Below are 20,918 nucleotides of genomic sequence, written 5' to 3'. Positions count from 1 at the left end.
TGAAGCCGCTGGGTGAGATCATTCGTGGTTTCGGGGTGGGGTATCATCAGTACGCTGATGATACCCAACTTTTTCTTTCCACCCCGAACCAACCCAGCGATGCCCTCGCTGTGATGTCCCGGTGCCTGGAGGCGGTCCAGGTCTGGATGGGGAGAAACAGGCTTCGTCTCAATCCCGCCAAGACTGAGTGGCTGTGCATATCGGCATCTCGGGTCAACCAGATTATTCCATCTCTAACGATGGGGGGTGAGGTGTTACCCCCCGTTGATAGGGCTCGCAACTTGGGCGTCCTCCTGGATTCACGACTCAATTTTGAAGACCATATAGGAGCCGTGACCAGGGGGGCTTTTGCCCAGGTTTGCCTGGTGCGCCAGTTGCGACCCTATCTGGACCGAGATGCTCTACGCACAGTCACTCATGCGCTCGTGACCTCCCGTTTGGACTACTGCAACGCTCTCTACATGGGGCTGCCCTTGAGGACCACTCAGAGGCTTCAGCTGGTGCAGAATGCGGCCGTGCGAGTTGTGATGGGGGTCTCCCGATACTCCCATGTAACACCTCTACTCCGCGAGCTGCATTGGCTTCCGGTTGCCCTCCGGGTGAAATTCAAGGTGCTGGTGATGACCTATAAAGCCCTACATGGCTTGGATCCGGGATATCTGAGGGAACACCTGCTGCCGGCATCAAGTTCCCTTCGTCCAGTGCGCTCCCACAGGGAGGGTCTTCTCAGGGTGCCACCGGTAAGAGATTGCCGGCGGATGACACCCAGGGATAGGGCCTTCTCAGTGGGGGCGCCTGCCCTTTGGAACCAGCTGCCAGTGGAGCTGAGGACTGCCCCCGACCTCCGTTCATTCTGCCGGGGCCTGAAGATCTGGCTCTTCGAGCTCTCTGGCCCAGGCTGAGGATTAATTTATTTTAATTGGGGTTTTACTTATACAGGGATAAATTTAATCTTTTTTAAACTTGGTTTTTTAACTTTTGTATTTTTGGTTTTTAATTACCCTGTAAACCGCCCTGAGTCCTCCGGGAAAGGGCGGTATATAAATGTAATAAAATAAATAAATAAATAAATAAAATGTAGTTAGAATTTCAGATGGTAATAACATATAGTTTGCCTTTTTAAAAAATCATGGTCAATGAAGTCAACATGAGTTACAGTATGAACCCTGCTGACTATTCCAGAATCGATGGTGGTTCTTCTAATGCCAGTTGTTGAAAAACATAGTAGAATAGGATAGTTGTTGTTGTGGATGCTTGTAACCTTCTAAGATGCATCTAGTTATCTGCCATAAGATATAAGGGCTATCCTAGATAAAGTTTTTGCTTTTCTTGCACTCTTGATCTTTTACCTTAGTTTGTGAGGGCAAAATTATTATTATAAATCAGAGGCCAAGTTTAAATTCCCACCCAACTTTGAAGTTCAGTGTTAAGATCTTCACTCGGATACTCTCTCTCAGCCAAATGTAATGATAAAATTGGGGATGATATGGAGAAAATTGTATTTCTCTTTTTGAAGAAAAAATGTTATATATTTTCACTACATCAACTTTTATTTTAAAGCACTGCTAGGAATCCTAATTGGTGAGTTCCTCACTGTCAAATTTAGTTTAGTTCTTGGAAAATATTATGATCTTAACAGTATAATTGATCTGTGCAATTGGAAGGTCAAAATTCTGTAGTTTATATTTTAGAGGAGACTTCTATATTTTTGGCATATTTTTCTTCTGTTAATAATTACATTATGTCTAGGAGATATGGCTTTTCAAAACAACCAACTCTTGCAGTTGTTCAGAAAGGAATGAATTTTTAGCTTCTGAGAATGTTCTTTCTCAGGCAGTTGAATACCTGCAATGTATTAAGACATGAGTTGGAATTTAATAATAAATAAAGCAGACCTGAACTAATTTATATTTCACAAACAAATACTTGAACCAGCAAGTCATTATCCTTTTCTTTTCACATGCCTCTCTGAATTTTGCAAGGCAATTCTTGTCCTTAAAAATGTTTACATTAGATACAATTTAATTTAAAAAATGATATACGATGGTCTGATCAAAAGGAAAGCCACTGCAATTAAGCATCTCGATATGGTTGTCATGTTGATTGAGGTCATTAGAAATGCAAAAAAGATACAGCTATGTTATTTATTCTGCTAGCTTCCATTTGTGTCACAATTTGAGGCTTTTGTGAGAAATGGAATTCTTCTGCAACCATTAAAGACAGCCCATAGACATGAAATAAATGTAAAGTTTGATTTTCCTACCTTGTCATTGGACAAATTTGTGCAATTATTTTTTAAAAACCGGGTCCTGAAATTAAAGTGTTTGACTTGACAGGAAAGTATACCATCACTCTTTGCCCTTTTCTCCTGAACATTACAAATTTAACCATTTGTCTTGCCTTTGGGGGAATGGGAGTTATTTTTTTTAACATAGATATATTGCTTTAAAAATTAGTAATGGTAAACTGTAATAAATAAGGAAAGGAAGGCCCACAGGGGACTTTGTGTGCCTTAACAAAAGCTTGCAAGGCAGCAAGGTATCAAATTAACACGTTTTGTTCTAAAGACATTAAGTTATTTAAATATATAATTTTAATTCCTGTTGCAACATAAAAATGAATATAATAGGAGCATCTATTTAAAGCACCATTTCCTATCATATATTCCATTTTCTATTTAATGGACTCGTGGGCAGGAGAGAAGGACATCATAATATGTTTTTACCAAAGGAGATACTGGTACATAAATAACAGGAGGAACTAGATTCAGGCAATTGTTTTCTTCACTTGAGGTGGAGAAGACCTTAAGGGCTAATTTTTATGGAGTCTGAATAATGTTTGAAGTGTGTTGGGGAGGGCTTATCACAATCAATACCGTTTTTACAAGAGATGTTTTACAATCATTGTTTGAATTTCAGATATCTGCCAGATAATGTTAAGTTGAACCATGTCAAGAATATTCTAGCGTAAGTATCCCTTTGAGGGGCCCTTGGTGCTCTTTGAGCTTGTCTAGCACTGATGATGACCTCGTTTGGGTAATGAAACATGTGCAAGAAAACAACCAAGCTCAGAAAGGACTAAGGAACCCTCATTTCAATCCTGAGCTACAAATATTCTCCTTTATTGATAAGTATCCTTCTGTTCTTGGAAATACAACACTTATCCTTTTGAGTTAGAGGAGAAATCAAGCCTCTCTTCTCTTATTCTCCCCTGGAAGATGCTCCCCTCCCATCTCCTTATACATAGTCCAGATGTAATATTGTGTTTACCCTAACATGTCTTTTTGGTGACAGAGGCACATATGTTATCTTAAAAGCAAGCAAGCAAACGGATGGATGCTGGGTATTCTTTTATCTATCACTTCCCAAGAAGCACAGTAGTGACTATAAACCTCCCTTTTACCTTCCAGCACCGGTCCCTAGAGTCGGAAATGACTAGCACGCATGTGCGGGGGAACCTTTACCTTTTTTAATATAAAGAACCAGAACAAATGCAGTAATAACCATGTTCTTAAACAGCTCAATTCTTCCATTAGCTAAAAGGTAAAACTCACAACATGAACACATAGGTTATAGAATAAAAATTCTAACTTTTATGTCATCCACCTCCTTTCTACCAAAAGCAAGCTAACAGGCAAAACAACCATGTCCTTGCTGAATTTCGAATAAAAAAGTCCTGAATAATTAACCACTTGGTCTCCATTAAGATATCCCACACAAAATAGATGCACTCTGCCTTATTTCCAAGAAGCCCACCTTTATTTCTGAAGCTTCCAGCTACAACTTAAAAAGCCAATTCTTAAATCCCCCTTGGTTTTTTTTTTACTTCTAGGAAGTTACCTGTAAGCTTTCTAGAAGTGTCTATATGTATAAAATCTTAAAGTGATGAGATAGAGAATTATGTTATAATTTCTTCCAAATTCTTCTAGACATGGAATTTGAGCCCCCTGCTCTGCTCCTTGCCCATAGCATGCTAAGCCTGTTTAAACATCATAACCTAAGTTTCTTTTCCTAATTAGTCATCTGCAGCCTATACCACTTTGGGTTCTGAGGTGCACCATTCCCTGAGTCTTCGGAGAAGGGCGGGATATAAATGGAATTAAAATAAAATAAATAATAAAATAATAAATAAAATATTTAATTACTCTTTCTTCTCATAAGGGGAAATTCTTTGGAATCTCTTTGATTAACCTTATTCCTTTTTATCTTGCTAAGGTATTTGGTGAAATCATAAATCCTGCTGACACTGAACTCTAGACACTGTATTTTATCAACACATTAAAAATGTGAGGGCCAAGAATATTAGTTGGAAAACCCTATTTTCATGCCTTCATTATAAAAAACTATTCATATATTCTAATTCTTCATTTTAGTTCCTTAATTATCATTCTTATCCCCAAGGAAGATGACATAACATTACATGACCATCTTCATTTGAAATTCTCAATTTCTTTCTGAACAAGTCAATGGCAGAGTTCTTTTAAAACTCCACAGTACTTAATGGCAGTTGTCCAGTCCCTGGAGAGAACCAGATAAGGAAAGGCCATGTTTTCTCAATTATTGTGATCATCACAGTGGGGAAAGTTGGCTTAAACTCGTAAATCTGTTGAATTTTCATGTTATCAAAGAATAGTTTCCCACAGTGCTTTGTTTGTAGATTTAATTACTTGGGAAGTTCTATCATTAGTCTTCATGTGCTAACTTTTATCTTTGGGAAAGCTTTTATTCAAAAGACTAAGCATTAGGAAAGTTTGACTAAACTAGAAAATTAACTAATTTAGTCTAAGTATCGTTGGACAAAAGATTCTCATAGAGTAGTTTGTTAAATCTTTTTACTTGAAAGATTACAACATTGATTTACTTTACTACAGTACTAAAATAAATTGTTTACCTGTGAATATTCTCTTTGAAACATAGGTGATGTTGAGTTTCATCTACGTTAAATTCTAAGACTAATGTTTTTCTGATAATGTAAAATACTGCCAAAACTATAGTCTGTTTTCATTCCTGATTGCAACTCATAAAATAAAAAGTTTAGACACGGTCTCAGCCAAATGGGGATTTAAAACTCTGGAGTAATTCAGCAATGTGCCCTAGATAAGAGGAAACTCTTCTAATTTGTAAAGAGGTTGGTCAGTGTTGTCACCTTGCATATATCTATAACTAGATTTATTATGTCTACATTTATTTGATTCATATTTTCCCTTTATGTTGTACAACTCAGGGCAATATAAATTGATTTCTTTATCTCTACATAATTATCTTTGCAGGTATGTGTTCTAAAAGGATATGGAGGAGGAAAAATAAAGCAAACTACTGCTACAGACTAATATTAGCAGCTTTGAATAGTTGGCAGATTACAAGTAGGCCTAAATTGCATTATTAATCCAAATGATCAAATTATAGTCTCCAATTTTTTTGCATGCCAGTGTATTGGTTGATAGAAAGGATTCAACTGCTCCTTTCAGTAGTCTGTCTTCTGATTATCAGGTATCACATGCTTGGTCAATGTAGCTTATTAGTAGAACCTATTATTAAGAGTGAGCGCCTGTTACTCATCCCAGCTTCTGCCAACCTAGCAGTTCAAAAGCACGTAAAAATACAAGTAGAAAAATAGGGACCACTACGGTGGGAAGGTAACAGCATTCCGTGCGCCTTTGGCGTCTAGTCATGCCGGCCACATGACCACGGAGATGTCCTCGGACAAGCGCTGGCTCTTCGGCTTTGAAACGGAGATGAGCACCGGCCCCTAGAGTTGGAAACAACTAGCACGCGTGTGCGGGGGAACCTTTACCTTTTTATTATTAAAGAAATAAGGAATGGCCTTGGCAGACAGGAGGATGAACTGCTGCCACAGTGATAGTCAAATACTGTAAGTGGGACTGAGCCTGGGCCAAGAAAATAACTTGACAAAACATCTCAGATAAGTTTCTCTCTAGTTCACATGAAGATAAAGGGAGGGAGAGGGAAGCACATTCAGATTTGCACTATTCTGTTACTATGGTTGTTACAATAAAAGTTGTTCTGACCTATATAGCATGGGTTTGGTCCGGTCTATCCTGCTGAGTTGACACATATACTTTGTTGCTTAGTGGGAGCACCTATATTTCATGCGTTGAAAGTGGTTTAAAAAAATAAGATCTTTTCTTCTTATTCTGGATCTGATCAAAGTCCCTCACTAGTCTCATAGTGGTCAGTGAATTGCCAAGAGAAGCTCACACGCAGGACACAAATGTGCAATACCATCCCGCTAAATTTGCTCAAAGCTGATATTACTGTTTAAACTATTCCTTTTAAAAGCTATTCAACTTAGCAGACATCACTGAATCTTGTGGGTGTTGGTTAAACAGTTATGCACTAGGTAAAAGAGTATCTCCTTTTCTTTTGAAACCAATTGTATGGGTTTTTTTCTATATTCCCCAGTCTGATATTTCTGGTTTTTGTTTTGTTTTGGGGAGGCTGTCATAGCAAATGATGGCAAATACCTTTGACAGAGTCTCTGGGGAGACACTGATACAGTAGACAATATTGAACTAAGCAAATGAAAATGTCTTAAACAGTTTCCTATATTCTGACTTCTTGAGTCCGGTTGCATTGTACGGAAAACACAAAGATAAGAAGCTTAAAACAGGAAACCTAATTACTTCAGACAGATCTGTGCACCATCCCCTCCAGACAACATGATAGTTGGCAGTAGTTCCAGAAGCTGTGCGGAGAGGAATATGTATGAACTATGCTTGTGAATGACAAAATTCTTTCAATATAGCAAGTTTCAATAATAGTCTTATATCTTTCCCCAAACTAATGCCCTCTAATTGGGTTGACCTTCAATTCCTGAAATCTGCCAGCTAGCAAAAGATGGAATTATGAAAGTTGAAAGCCCAACACATCTGGAGAGGGCTATCATATGGTATAAGAATTGGAAAAATGTTTTTTAGTACTCAAAATGTTTTTAGCTTACTGTTCTTGATGAATCTTACATCCATAGTAGATTTGAAGGAATTTGGCATTATGCTCTAAAATCTAAAGTATTGGAGCAGGAAATTTTCCAGTGAGCCTTCCTTCCTTCCTTCCTTCCTTCCTTCCTTCCTTCCTTCCTTCCTTCCTTCCTTCCTTCCTTCCTGCCTGCCTGCCTGCCTTCCTTCCTTCCTTCCTTCCTTCCTTCCTTCCTTCCTTCCTTCCTTCCTTCCTTCCTTCCTTCCTTCTTTCTTTCTTTCTTTCTTTCTTTCTTTCTTTCTTTCTTTCTTTCTTTCTTTCTTTCTTTCTTTCTTTTGCAGCTGTAGCTCTCCTTTTAAAAGTCACACATACTTTGGCATGTGTGGAAACTGACAGACTTTTTTTTTCTTCTTCCTAGGGTGTCTCCTCTGCAGAAGTCAGAAATAGTAGACATGGTAAAGAAACATGTGAATGCCATCACTCTGGCCATTGGGGATGGTGCCAACGATGTTGGAATGATCAAGACGGCTCATGTTGGAGTGGGGATCAGTGGCAATGAAGGCATGCAGGCAACCAACTCTTCTGATTATGCAATAGCACAGGTTAGATGCCTACAAAGAAACAGCTGCCATATCTTGTTGAAAGGGTATTGACTGCATAGACAGCATAAATACTTCACTGCTGATCTAGAAGCCAAGCAAATGTCCTTCCCCCCCCTCCCCCGCTTTCCTTTGAGGATGCTGACTTAATGAAGAGAACTTGTAAATATGTGCAATACCTTCCATTGTACTGGGCCAGGAGCCATTTCATCCTAAATGCTGCGGTTTCTTTTTAACTCATCAATGTGTTTCCATCATATTTCCAGTAGTCTGGAAGATTACTCAGACATTGCAGCTGTCAAAATAATAGTTCCTCCTCCTCCTCCTCCTCCTCCTCCTCCTCCTCCTCCTCCTCCTCCTCCTCCCTCTTACTTTTATTCTTGCAGTAGACAGTTGTTGATAATCTGTTCCTGTTCTACAATAGAGACTGCCACTCTATTTTATTTCAACGATACTACGAAAGACGTTTAATATTCTTTAGCTTCCTACTTCTGGTCAGGAGTGATCAGTGATAGCTTTCAGAGGGTGAGCAAGAATCACTGACTTCTTTTCAGTTTTCCTGATTCTGAAATTATTCGATGGTGTATAAGATTTTCTGATGCAGCGGCACTTTTAACTTATGCTATAGAGATACCTTAATGAGGATAACTATAATAACTATATGTTCAAACGCCCTGAGCTGTAGTGTTTAACATCCATTATTCACTGTAATGTTTATTATTTAATATTAATTAATTACATTAGCCCTGGCAGTGCCATCCTTGCCTTCTGAAGCAAAACATACAGCCTTCTGTTTTTAACAATTAAGCAGCAGTGGTGGGCATTATCCAAGCCCTAATTCAGTCTCTATTAATACTTACTATAGTTCTGGATTTTAGGGTTCCAACAAGGAGAATGTGATAAGGGAAATATAGTTATATGGGATCTTTTATCAATCCCGTGGCATTTATCCAGAGGTTATCAGTGAAGAACCTCGCCGTCACCTTTTTTTAAATCTCTGGGATTGAAGGAACGGCTGTTAGAAGTCAATCAAGATCAGTTTATACTGCTGCAGTGTGTGGTCTCATAGGAACTCCCACTCCCATAATTTCTTTCTGTTAGCAGGCCCGGCTAAAACTGATGGAATGCAATTTTTTTAGTATCCAAACCCAACAACAGTGAGGTAAATAGGAATCTCTTTTTGGTATATCCTTTTTCTTGATTGATGCATCATCGTGAAGGGAATTTGGTTTTAAAACAAGAAACAAGATGCCTCAATATTAATTAGAGCAGCCTTCCCAGGATTTCAGCCAGAGTCCAGCTGTGAACTTTGGGAGCTGTAATCCTAGTTGTTTTAAGGGCACCAAACTGGGGAAAGTTGAATTAGAATGATAACTGAAACATTTCCAAGATAACCTTCAAAGGAGCACATTATTTCTTTCTTAAAGACTTATCCAGTAGTGTGAAGCAAATGTATTCATTGTGGAAGACAAAGCTTATTTTAGTGCAGGAGTTAGCCTTCTGTCTCAAGAAAAGCTAGGTCTTAAGCTTGGAGTTCTCAAGTTCTCAATTCTTCAGTATTGTTTGAATTTAGGTGTCAGGATTAACTTCCTCCTTTTTCCTATTCCTCCAGAACAGATACTGTACATGTCTAATCAGACATTTTTGACAACATCTTGAAGCTCTTTTTCTATTGTCCTATTGTCTGGTCTGTCCCTACAGATGCAAAGGCTCTTCAAAGTGACTGCCAATGTTACCATTCTCCTGTTCTTCTTTGAGGAGATAGTAGGATTCTCATCTGGTTTTGATGAGTTGTGACCTAGTTCTCCAATAAGAGGACGACAGATTCCAAATCTGAATACTAATGTATTTAGGAATATTTATTTCTTTTAAACAAATGTTATCTCATATACAGAACTATTGTTATGATACAAAATATTTAAAAGTTATTATTTTTTTAAGAAAGTTTAAAGTGTATGATGCAGAGACAACCCCCTTCTGAATATATCTCTCATCTTCATTATAATGCAACCCAATGACTTTTTTTCAGACTCCCAAAACCAAATAGAGACATTTTTGAGGCATTTCAGATCTTGAATGTAGATTTTATTGTTTTTAAAAGAAGGAAATAATTATGTTCAAAGATCACCTTTATTGTTGAACTGCTGGCAGAAATTCTAAATGAGTGAGTATCAATCTAGTTTTCTGAAGAAGAGACTAGACTATTTGCTTTCTCCTGCTTCTCACATCCTGCATTTCACTGATGTAATAAGTGTTGGCAGTCTTTGGGATGCCTGAGGCAAACCCTGGCTGACCGCCACTTTTCGGTCTGACCAGATGTTGAATGATCCTGCAAGGTGTCAAGCACCATTGTTTCTGATTCAGCATGAATCTCACTGGTCCCTTTCTAGATACAGAACCACAAAAATCTGTATTTCTGTATGGAAATATGTGGGATGTATACCTATTTAAATAGTATATAAAAATGAAACACTGTTTTAATGGGATTTATTTGTCTTCCTCTCAGAAAATGCATGCAGGAATTTCTTTACATTATATTCTTCTTTTTGGATCTTACTTCCTCTTAAGCTCTGCCAATATTAATTTTTTATCCTGCCTTTATTATTATTAGTTATAAATAACTCTAAGTGGCGAACGTACCTAACAGTCCTTTCTCCTGCTACTTTCTTCACAACAATAACTCTGAGGTGGGTGAGGCTGAGAGAGAGAGTGAAAAAGCCAGCTGAGTTTTCATGCCAGCGGTGGGACTAGAATCTCATGGTCTCTTGGTTGATGTTAAATTAGTTGGTGTGTTATAATCCTTGGAAATTTTGGGGAGTGTTTTTCCGTTCCAAAGTTTCCTTCTGAATGAGGCACAGTGCCTTGAGATATAGGAAATTAAAAGCTAATTAGTATTGGGTAATCTGTATTCATATTCCTGCCCAGTATAAAGTCTGCTGAATTGTCTTAGCAAAATCACTGTCATTAAATCTAATCCTCAGTGCAGGAATATAGTAAAGGTGAAAAGGTGGGAGATAAAACACTTCTATATGAACCAGGATTCCTTGGAAGTAAAGCAAGCCTCTGAATGGTATTAAAATGTAGGAAATATTAAATGAATGGTCATTTTTATGTAATCTTTTAAAATTATTTTTGCTGAGTTATTGCCAACAAGGCAGGAGTGAATAAATAGAATCCCATAGGGGGTATATAACATCACCCCAACCCCTGGGACCCAATTTGTGCCAATCACTAGCACCCTGGGACTGTGCTGCAGAAATTCAGCAGCAGATTGAATAATTGGGGGCAGGACTTTTCTTATTTTATTTTTCTTCTAAAACAGACAGGAGAGTGGGAAATCTCTGGATCTTTGGAAGTAAACTCCTTTCTTTGGGCAGATTGTTACTGATTGTTAGGAATGTTAGTGTGGGGAAAAACAACTTCCAAAGATGAACAGCAGTTTGAAGCAGTTGCCTGCAAATGATGGAAGAAGCTAGCTAGTCATCTATTATAAATACAAAGCAGAAGATGGATTTAGTCACTCCTTTCAATTCTGTAATTCTAAAATGTCCTCTAAATGAAATGGGACATATCTAAATCTAATAAATAAATATTAAATAAATGAATAATTTTCTGATTTCCACTCTTCCAAATGTTCTAAACACTATCAAAATCTCTTTTAGCAATAGCACTTAGACTTGTATACCACCCCATAGTGCTTTATAGTACTCTCTGGACAATTTACAATGTCAGCATATTGTCCCCAACAATCTGGGTCCTCATTTTACCAACCCTGGAAGGATGGAAGGCTAAGTCAACCTTGTGCCGGTCAGGATCGAACTCCAGACTATGAGCAGAGTCAGCCTACAATACTGCATTCTAGCCACTGTGCCACCATGGCTCTTAACACAAGGAATATTTTCTGGTTTTTGAAATAACCAAATTTTCTTTATTCACCTAGCATTTCTCCCACAGGTACAGGGTCTACTTTTCAGATCAACAAATGCCATTTTACAGGTTCAAACACAACAACCATGTCCAACTGGACTATATTTGTTTATTTGTAAATTTGTTTGTTTGTTTCTGCATTTATTATTTTAACAAATAACTCAAGGAAGTGAACATAATCCAACACACCTTCTTCCTCCTATTTTCCCCACAACAGCAACCCTGTGAGGTGAGTTAGGCTGAGACAGAGTAGGTGGCTCAAAATCAGCCAGCAGGTTTTCGTGGCTAAGGTGGGACTTGAACTCACAATCTCCTGCTTTCTAGTTGGTGCCTTAACCACTAGACCAAACTGGCTCTCATCATTTTGCCACCTAAACTTTTAGCATAGCTTTAAGCAATGAGGGGTCATTGGAGTGTTCTAATAGGAAAAGGTGTAGTGGGAAGGTAACAGCGTTCCGTGTGCCTTTGGCGTCTAGTCATGCCAGCCACATGACCACGGAGACGTCCTCGGACAAGCGCTGGCTCTTTGGCTTTGAAACGGAGATGAGCACCGGCCCCTAAAGTTGGAAACAACTAGCACGCATGTGCGGGGGAACCTTTACCTTTACCTTTAAGCAATTTGTGGGATGAGGGGTCATTGCCTTGGTGGCGCAGTGGGCTAATGCCTCCTTAAGTAACACCAGCTGCCTGCAATTAGTGCAGGTTCGCATCCCACCAGGCTCAAGGTTGACTCAGCCTTCCATCCTTCCGAGGTACGTAAAATGAGGACCCAGATTGTTGGGGGCAATAAGCTGACTTTGTAATAATGCCGCTTGGGGGCCCCCAAAAGCCCTAATAAGCAGGCATATACATAGAATGAAGGCTATTGCTAAGCACATTGGTTTGTGCTTAAATTGTAAGCCGCCCTGAGTCTTCGGAGAAGGGCGGGATATAAATGGGATTAAAATAAAAATAAAATAAAATAAAAATTGGAGTGTTCTAATAGGAAAAGGTGTAGTTGGACTGTCAGAGAACTTTTGTTATTCTCCTTAAATGCCTACACAAAACAAAAGTGGACTGAATGATCAGGGACATTATCACTCCTTCAAGGATATCACCAGTGGGCTGAGAGAGCAAATTTCTCCTCCTGGCTCAAGGAACGTTGACCATTTCGATAGTTAGAGATTGTCCCAAGAAGTCCATTATTTTTTCATTATAGTTCTATACATTTTTCAATGCCAATTTGAGCCTTGGCTCTTTGCTTCTATCTCTTATATTTGAACCTGTGACTGGAATAGGAGAAAGAACTTGTGTCTGGCCAAATTCTTCTTCTGCTGCTGTACTTCAGTTCTCCACTTTTATATTTATATGCTGTCCATCTCCAGTGACTTTGGGCAGCTTACAGAACACAAATCATCATCACCTATTTAAGTTGAAATTGGTGGGAACTGTTGTTCTTCAATTTATACAGAGACCAGATAATTCTGTTATTTCAATATTACCTAAGTAAGTGTGAATTGCTGAATCTGCAAGGAATTCCTGAAAGTTTACAGTCCCAAGATGATAATTAAAACATCCATAGTAGGGTTGGTTATCTGCCTCTGTCTATCAGTCAACCCAAATTTGTAGCCCGCCCAAGCCCTGTCAGACTCCGGGCTGTGAACAGTAGAAAAAAGAATAAGCTCAACATAACCAATTAAAACTAAAGCAGTCAGTTTCCTGTGATAGACCCCACAATCAGTTTGAGCAAAAGACTGCTTTAACTTGTTTCTAGATACAAGTAAGGCTGAGGAGTAAATGCCACCTTATGGGGCTACTACAATACCAATTAAAACATATAGAATAGTAATATAGTGATTTACTAGATCAAAAATTATATTGTAAAAGCAGTCTAACCAATATCCAGAATTCTACACATTTGCCTGTGATTTTGTCAATGTTTACTTGAGAATAAATCCCACATGTCACATATGCATTTAATATCTGACTACTGTTTTCAATTGAAAGGGATGCTATCCAGTTCTTTCCCACTACACATTGATTGTTGGATAATCATGTCAGCACATAAAACCCTCTAGAGCTGTGTCTTTTAAATATCTTTAATCACTGCCATATGCCACTGCTCTAACTATCGATTTTTAAATAACTATCTATCTGTTCATCTATCCATATCTATCTGTCTGTCTGTCTCTATCTCAAGCACACCTAATGCACCTGCCTCCTATTTTCCCCTCAAAATCAATCTTGTGAAGTGGCTGAGGCAGAGTGAGTGACCCAAAGTCACCAAACTGGTTTTCCTGCCTAAGGAAGATCTAGAACTCACCATCTCCTGTTTTCTAGGCCAGCACCTTCCCCACTATACCAGACTGACTCTTTTCCCAGAAAGCTCACAAATTTAAGGTAGCTTTAAGCCAGTATAAACAAAGAAGAGGCATTGTGAGGAACTAGAAACATAAGAAGATAAAGACTAGTTTTATGAATTTTTATGAGGGCAGGGTTGCATTATGTATCTCCTGCTGCAATGTATTTTTCCAATTACATATGGTATGGAATTAAATCTTGTCACAAGATCATGGTATAACGTTCTGAATATCTAAATGCCTAAGAAAAGTTACATTGAACCACAACAAAGATGCATCTAGTTTAGTATCCTGCATTAGCCAATCATCTCTTTATGGGAAACCCACAAGCAGGAATTCAATAGCATCATGTTACTTACAGTAGCTACTTAAATGGGGACATGTGCTTCACTCAGAATTGAAAACCGATCGCATGCCCCATATTGAATGTTTCAGGCATGTCCACTATGGTAGATATAAAACTTTAGAGTAATTTATACTAAGTTATTGTCACCAAGCAATGAATGGTCTAGAATTTAAACATAATTTAAGAGTTGACAATAATTTGATGGCACACAATTGATTTTTTTCCCCCTAGTTTTCCTACTTGGAGAAGCTGTTACTTGTCCATGGAGCCTGGAGTTACAATCGAGTGACAAAATGCATACTGTATTGTTTTTATAAGAATGTGGTTCTTTATATTATTGAGGTAGGTAATATTAGCCTTGTTTGTTTCTCTTCCTTCATTGATTATAGCCATAGGAAATGTATATACTATTGAAATTCTCCTGTCTGTTTTTCTGTTTGCAAAATGCTGCATTATAGGGCAACAGTTTTTGAACGAAGGTACCTCAAATGAGCTAAATTAAAGAATGCATCCAAAATTCAGGACCTATGATTTCTGTGGAATCTTCTAGAATCTTCATACAGTTGATTTACAAAGTTGTGGCTGCCGCAGTCATGTGATCATGATTACCATCTACACTTTCTAGAAACCCATAGGTTGTATGGTGCAAGGGAAGATGGGAGAGAAATATCCCCACCTTCTTTCCTGCCTCTCTTTAGCCCCCTACACATAATTGGCTGGTGGCAAGGTTCAATGACCTACCAGCAATTGGCTGTTTTAGAACCAAGGCCAAGAACTGAAATGTCTTGATGGCAATTTTATTTATTTATTTATTTATTTTAATCCCATTTATATCCCTCCCTTCTCCGAAGACTCAGGGCGGCTTACAATCTAAGCACAAATCAAATGTGCTTAGCAATAGCCTTCATTCTATGTATATGCCTGCTTATTAGGGCTTTCCCCCCCCACAAGCAGCATTATTACAAAGTCAGCTTATTGCCCCCAACAATCTGGGTCCTCATTTTACCTACCTCAGAAGGATGGAAGGCTGAGTCAACCTTGAGCCTGGTGGGACTCGAACCTGCACTAATTGCAGGCAGCTGGTGTTACTTAAGGAGGCATTAGCCCACTGCTCCACCAAGGCAATGGGTAGCAAGGGAAGGGCAAGGGAGTAACTCAGGTGCCTGCTGGAGAGATGGGTGGCTGGGAGGTGCCAGCAGCTGATACCCTTCCCTCCCTGGAGGGAGGAGGCCCTTGGGGACAAGCTGGGTTGGGCAGGACGGGGTGCAGTTTTCCTTGCAGGCCACATTTTCCTTTGACCCCCCTACCCCTCAGCAAAGTGGCAGGCAGTTCCACAGATCAGCTGAGGAGGAGGAGGAACAGGAGGCTTCGCTGGAGCTCTGCTGTGGGGCATGAGAGGAGTAGAATACTATATTATGTATTACAATATATATCCTGCCTGTATTATATAAAGAAAAATAGGCGGCCCAAGGGGTCACGGTGTGTACCATATTAAATGCTGGGCAACAGCCTGGTTCAGGTATTCGACACTCCATGCTGGGTTGCTTACATGAGTGGAATTCCACATAGTAGCATGTGAGCAGTTCTTAAGAAGATATGTTGATCATGTTGGGTAAGGTATGTTGTAAGGCAGGCATGTCAAACTCCTGACCCGTGGGCCAGATGTGTCATGCCGAAACCGTGCCCACTCCATTGTCGGCAACGGGGAAAAAGTCGCAATATGTCACATGATGTCACATGACGTTGCGAGTTTGACATGTCTGTTGTAAGGTATATTGATCAGCAATTATGTTAAACAAGGTTAAATTCTATCTCAGCCACAAACAGATTAAAGTCTAGAACTCTATCCATTCATGATGAATTGCAAAGTACTTCTGAATTTGTTCAACCTGATTTTGGCAATATGGAGATATTGGCACCATGCATGTTTCTCTTGACCCTCTGTAAGTTCAGGAGGTTCAGGTTATCTGAAGCAGAATATGGCTCTGTTCTTCCCCATAATAATTTTGGCACAGCTCTGAAGCGAGGATACTTCTCTGTCATATCAGTTATTTTGCTGTGAGATATGACCAAAGGGCATCTGGGCTTAAGGAAATATCAGAAGAGGCTTTTGTCCCTTGTGGGGACAAAACAAATCCCTGTTGTTAAATATAGATAGCCCTAGTATAGTGTAGTACAGTACAATACAGTACAGTACAGAACAGAACAGAACAGTTATTTATTAACCAAGTGATTACAAATGGATTGACAGCTTGTTTGTTAAGCAAAGTAATCACTAAGTAAAACTGTGACTATGCTTATGATCTGCTTTGGGGGATGAGGAAGGTAGATGAGACCTTAATGAAATTTGCAGATTGATTTTTCTTAATTTCAGCTAAATCATGGCCACTCCATAGTTAAAAACAGTGAAGGGAGTAGCCTTCTAATGGCACCATCAGTTATACATTTCGGTCCCCTTTACCTCCATTGTTTGGAAGTGTTTTGGAATAATCTTTGCCTTAAAGCTTTTATGTTTAATCAATTTTCTAAAATATGAAAGCTGGATATACTGCTGTACAATTGGGGTGAGATATGGTATCGGGAGATGATCTGATCGTAGCTTCTATGTGCATATAGAAAATAACTCTAATTTCCAGAGTTATGCTTCAGGTTTCTTTTTGACTAAATACGTTTTGAATAATGTGTAGTCTTGCATGTCATGATTCCAAATGCAGTTTCCAAGTTAGAATGACCATAGGAATTGATAAAAGATGCTGTTTCCAAATATTCTTACGTCTATGGAGGGGAAATGCTGACTTGGTCTGTTATGGTTCTTTTCCAGATGATTTTAGTTCTTGTACGTTACCTTTAGCTTTTCTGAGGTTCCTGCTTATGCTTTGGTCCCAGATTTCTAATTCTTACTACATGGAAGTTAAAATAAAATCAGCTAAATTCATCCACATTTTCAACTGGGTTTTGTCAATCCATGCAAAAAATATCCATCTTGGTTAGCTTCCCCCTAATGGTCGTATTGCCTGATGATGGTAGGAATTGTGGTCAAGTTGCAGTCAAGAGCACCAAGTTGTATAAGGCTTGACAGGATAAACGAACAGACTGATGGACAGACAACAGTTTACTGTGCTCTTTCCTCCACACAAACCTCCTCATTAAACCCCGGTGGGATTTACTAGAGCCTAAAAATGCATAACAGCCATTGGACTGAAGTTTAAAGATGTAGAATTTCTGCTGACTCATGTGCTTATACATGAATATGTTTACGCAAGCCATATAATTAACGGGAAAATTGAAAATGCCTTTTTTCCGTACTGCATTTATATTTAACAATGGAAACCTGGAAGCTGAGGACAGGTGCTTGTTCAGACATTACCATGCAGGTATCCCATATCTTATTAGGGCTGCTGTTTACTGATTTCATTAAAACAGCATTAAAGTGAAGCGACTTAGCAGGTGTCTTGTTCCACCATGACAGGGGACTGAATGGAGAGTTTTTAGCATACCACTGAGTTTTATTTTTTTTATAAAAGTTTTATGAATTTTTAAAAATTACAGACTTTAGTGCTTAGTAAACAACATGTTGTCTGGGTTCAGATATTTAACATTAACCTCTTCAGTATAAATCTGTTCAATACTACACAATCCAGTATTTTTCCCCTGATCCTCCTTTCTTCTCCATATTTTTTCCATTTTCTCTTCATTACACCATTATAATTTTTGGTACTGTTAATGTATACAGCATTAGATATAAGCATCTTCACCATATTTTACTAATATCATACAAATAATAATATCAATTCATAAATCAATAATGTAAACTCATTAATCAATATCCTGTTTTTCGTGTTCTTGTTAAAGTTTGATTTCCCATCAGTATTTGAAATGTCTTTATCAGTTATGATTTTATCAATATTAATTACATTTATATAGCTGAAAGTTTTATTTGAATCAATTCTCCTCTGATCTTCATATTTCCCATATCAAAAAAGAGAAAAATGCTATCGTAATTCTAAATCATATCTTGCATTATAAAGGTCTAATTATATCTAAGGTTTTCTATTCTTTTAATCTTATTCAAAGAAGTATTTAAACATATAATGCCCCCTCTAAAAGGTCAAGTCTTCTGTTTTTTAAATCTGACTCTTGCTTTCTTTCTTTGCCAAGTCGCTTTCCAAGCCAGGGCAATTAGATCGCCCAAGAATTTTCTTTCTATTTTTGTAAAAATTGCTTGGCATGAGGAAAACAATTTAGGTAGGATATTTTTTTTTTGGGGGGGGGGGGGGGGAATTCCGCCCATTTATATTCCTTAAACAACTCCCAGTCCCTTTCTCCCTCCATTCTCTCCCAAGCAGTGACATTTCCCTTAACAGCTCTATATTTCCTTTTTAAAAATCTTTTTCCTTGCCATCAGATATATTTTGCAGACCTGAGGGGTAAAAGATATTTTGCGTTTTCATTGTTATAGCTAAGTCTTGCAGTATTTTGCTTGTATATAGTTGTTTGTATTTCCCTTCTTCCTTTCTCTTCCATCTCTAAATCCATTTCCTCTGTTTCGACTTCTGATTTCTGGATTGTTTGTTCATATTTTGTAGTTGTTTATCTGGGAGCTTTCTACTTGTAGATTTAATTTGGAGATATGCTTGTTTATATTGTCTAAATTGTTTTTAGTCTCATTATGATTTCTTTTTATGTCCTCTTTGCATTCAACAATTATTTGGTGAATTAGTTGTAGCATAGAATATATTTCTATCTGAAAGGTGTTTGTTTTTTTATTGAGGCATCATTCTTGGAGATTAGTTTTCTAGTCTTTAAATGTATCCTTTATAATCCAATAGTTTCCAAAGTATAGTTTCAGTTCTGAAAGCAATATTTTATAGTAATCCCTTATCTCAAGTATCCCAAAAATTGTCAATCAGGCAAGGTTGTAATCCACAATGTACGAAATGTTCAAAATGTTCAACCTCTCTGAAAACAACTCAAAAGTCTCTCCCAGCCTAGTGTAGTCCAAGGCCAATTTTTTCTTTTTCTCCCACTAGCTCTTGCAGTTAAAAATCCAAGCTCAGTAGCTATTTATAATCCAAGAAGGTCAGGATGATAAGTATGGCAAAATATTTTCCTTTATTGCCAGCTGTTCTCCCAAGGTAGCAATCACCAAGCAAAGCAAATTATGGGGGCTATACACAAATCCACCACTAGATTTCATTCAAAGTCCATTTTCCATTCTTGAAACAAAGGATTGATTTCTTATATTTCACCTCAATGTTTTTTTTTTCCAAAGAGAAAATCTTAACAGTTATCTCAGTTTTCAAATTTATGGAAACTGTAGCTTTGTATTGCTTTCACTTCAATATTGTGTGTTTCTGTCCCCCATAAAATTAAAATGCCACTTCTGTTTACATTTGGAGGTTTTTAGCTTCTTGGGAGACTCTCCCAAGAAATTCCGTTCTAAAATAGTAAAGAAAGGATGAATATTCTCACCCAGTTCCAAACATTACGATGTCTTAAGTAGTGCCTTTTCCCCCTCCTTCTGTTGTCAGAAGCTAATGGCTGGCCACAGGAATGTAGCTGGTCTTTCCCCTGCTGGTTTGGAGGGCTTTCCTTGGATCAAACAGAAATACCACTGTCTCCATGATTGACAAGGCACCTCTCCTCTTCATCACCCATTTGGGGCGATTTTAGGCCCTTTTCAGGGCCCCGAGCAGGGCAAAATCGAGTGCGGAAGGCAGAGCTCTGCCTTCCTGTGTTCCATTCCACCACGACACAAACCGCAAGTCTCTACCACTGAGTTTTAGCTTTGGGTTACTAACACCATGAAAATAACTCACTTAGCTAGCCATGTTTTTCTACTTAACTATGCTGGAGGCTTCTTCTTGACCAAGATAAATTGGAATGAGTGCTGTGGGTAACTGAACCACAAAAGAATACCATTCTAAGGTGATTCATGTCTTTTTGATTGTTCTTATAAAAGGGGACATTGTTCTAACTGATGAAGTTTGAGGATAGCCAGAAATTATAGAAAGTTGATTTTAAAAAAAGAACAAACCAGGGTTAGATAAACAATGAGAAATGTCTGAGAGAAAGGGGAGAAATCTATGCCCTCTGAAATCAATGGGGTCATATTTCAACTTATTTCTCAAGCCATTAAAACATGTAAATGTTTACTCAAGAGTGGCAACTGATGGCAGCTCCTAAAATCATTTACAGGAACTGAATTTTTGTGCATATCAGCACATCTTTTTGAATATGCAGTGAGTTTTATACTATAATTGTACCCTTTTTTATAGTGAAGGTTGATCTATCTAAATATCTAAAACAGAAAGGTAAGAAGCCAAGAATCTAAATAAGCTTTGGTTTTAATGTAGTTTTATCTCAACATATGCTTGCTTCAACTATAGTCTGTGATAGATGGGATATAGTCTACTTTACCAGTTAAGTTAGCTTTTTACACTTCTGTCTCCAACTAGTCTAAGGGAAAGTTCCAAGCAGCCTTGGGGAAACTGTCAAAAGCTTTTAAGAATTTGATCTAGCCCTACAAAATAAATGTTAACACTTGCTACCCAGCATTGGATCCTGATTTGGTTGCAGGATGCAACGACTAAATCAAACAAGCTGAGTAGTAAGGGCCGAGATCAGACCAGTCCATTATAATAACTAGCAGGGGTGCTGAAGAATATAATAATAAAAGTCAAGATAGTGACTGCATCAGTACCTACTAAATCATCGGGCAAGACTGGTGGGATGGGTAACATAGCTTTGACAGGAGCAAAAAGAGGTAGAG

At 38.3% G+C, this 20,918-nt stretch overlaps 1 protein-coding gene across 1 annotated transcript in view; it reads left to right on the top strand.

Annotated features, from left to right (window-relative positions):
* The window catches only part of ATP8A2 (ATPase phospholipid transporting 8A2), a gene marked incomplete at its 3' end in the record, with an annotated part of 203,542 nt that overhangs the window by 114,894 nt on the left and 67,730 nt on the right, over positions 1 to 20,918 (top strand). The window contains exon 18 of the mRNA XM_081327717.1: positions 7,354 to 7,537. Coding sequence (XP_081183843.1) covers positions 7,354 to 7,537 — 184 coding nt within the window. The remainder of the gene's footprint in view (positions 1 to 7,353; positions 7,538 to 20,918) is intronic.

Source organism: Vipera berus (genome assembly GCF_964194415.1).
Source record: "Vipera berus genome assembly, chromosome: 4".
Taxonomy (NCBI): Eukaryota; Metazoa; Chordata; class Lepidosauria; order Squamata; family Viperidae; genus Vipera; species Vipera berus.
The sequence above is the reverse complement of the archived record's forward strand: the minus strand, read 5'-3'. Positions and strand labels throughout refer to the sequence as shown.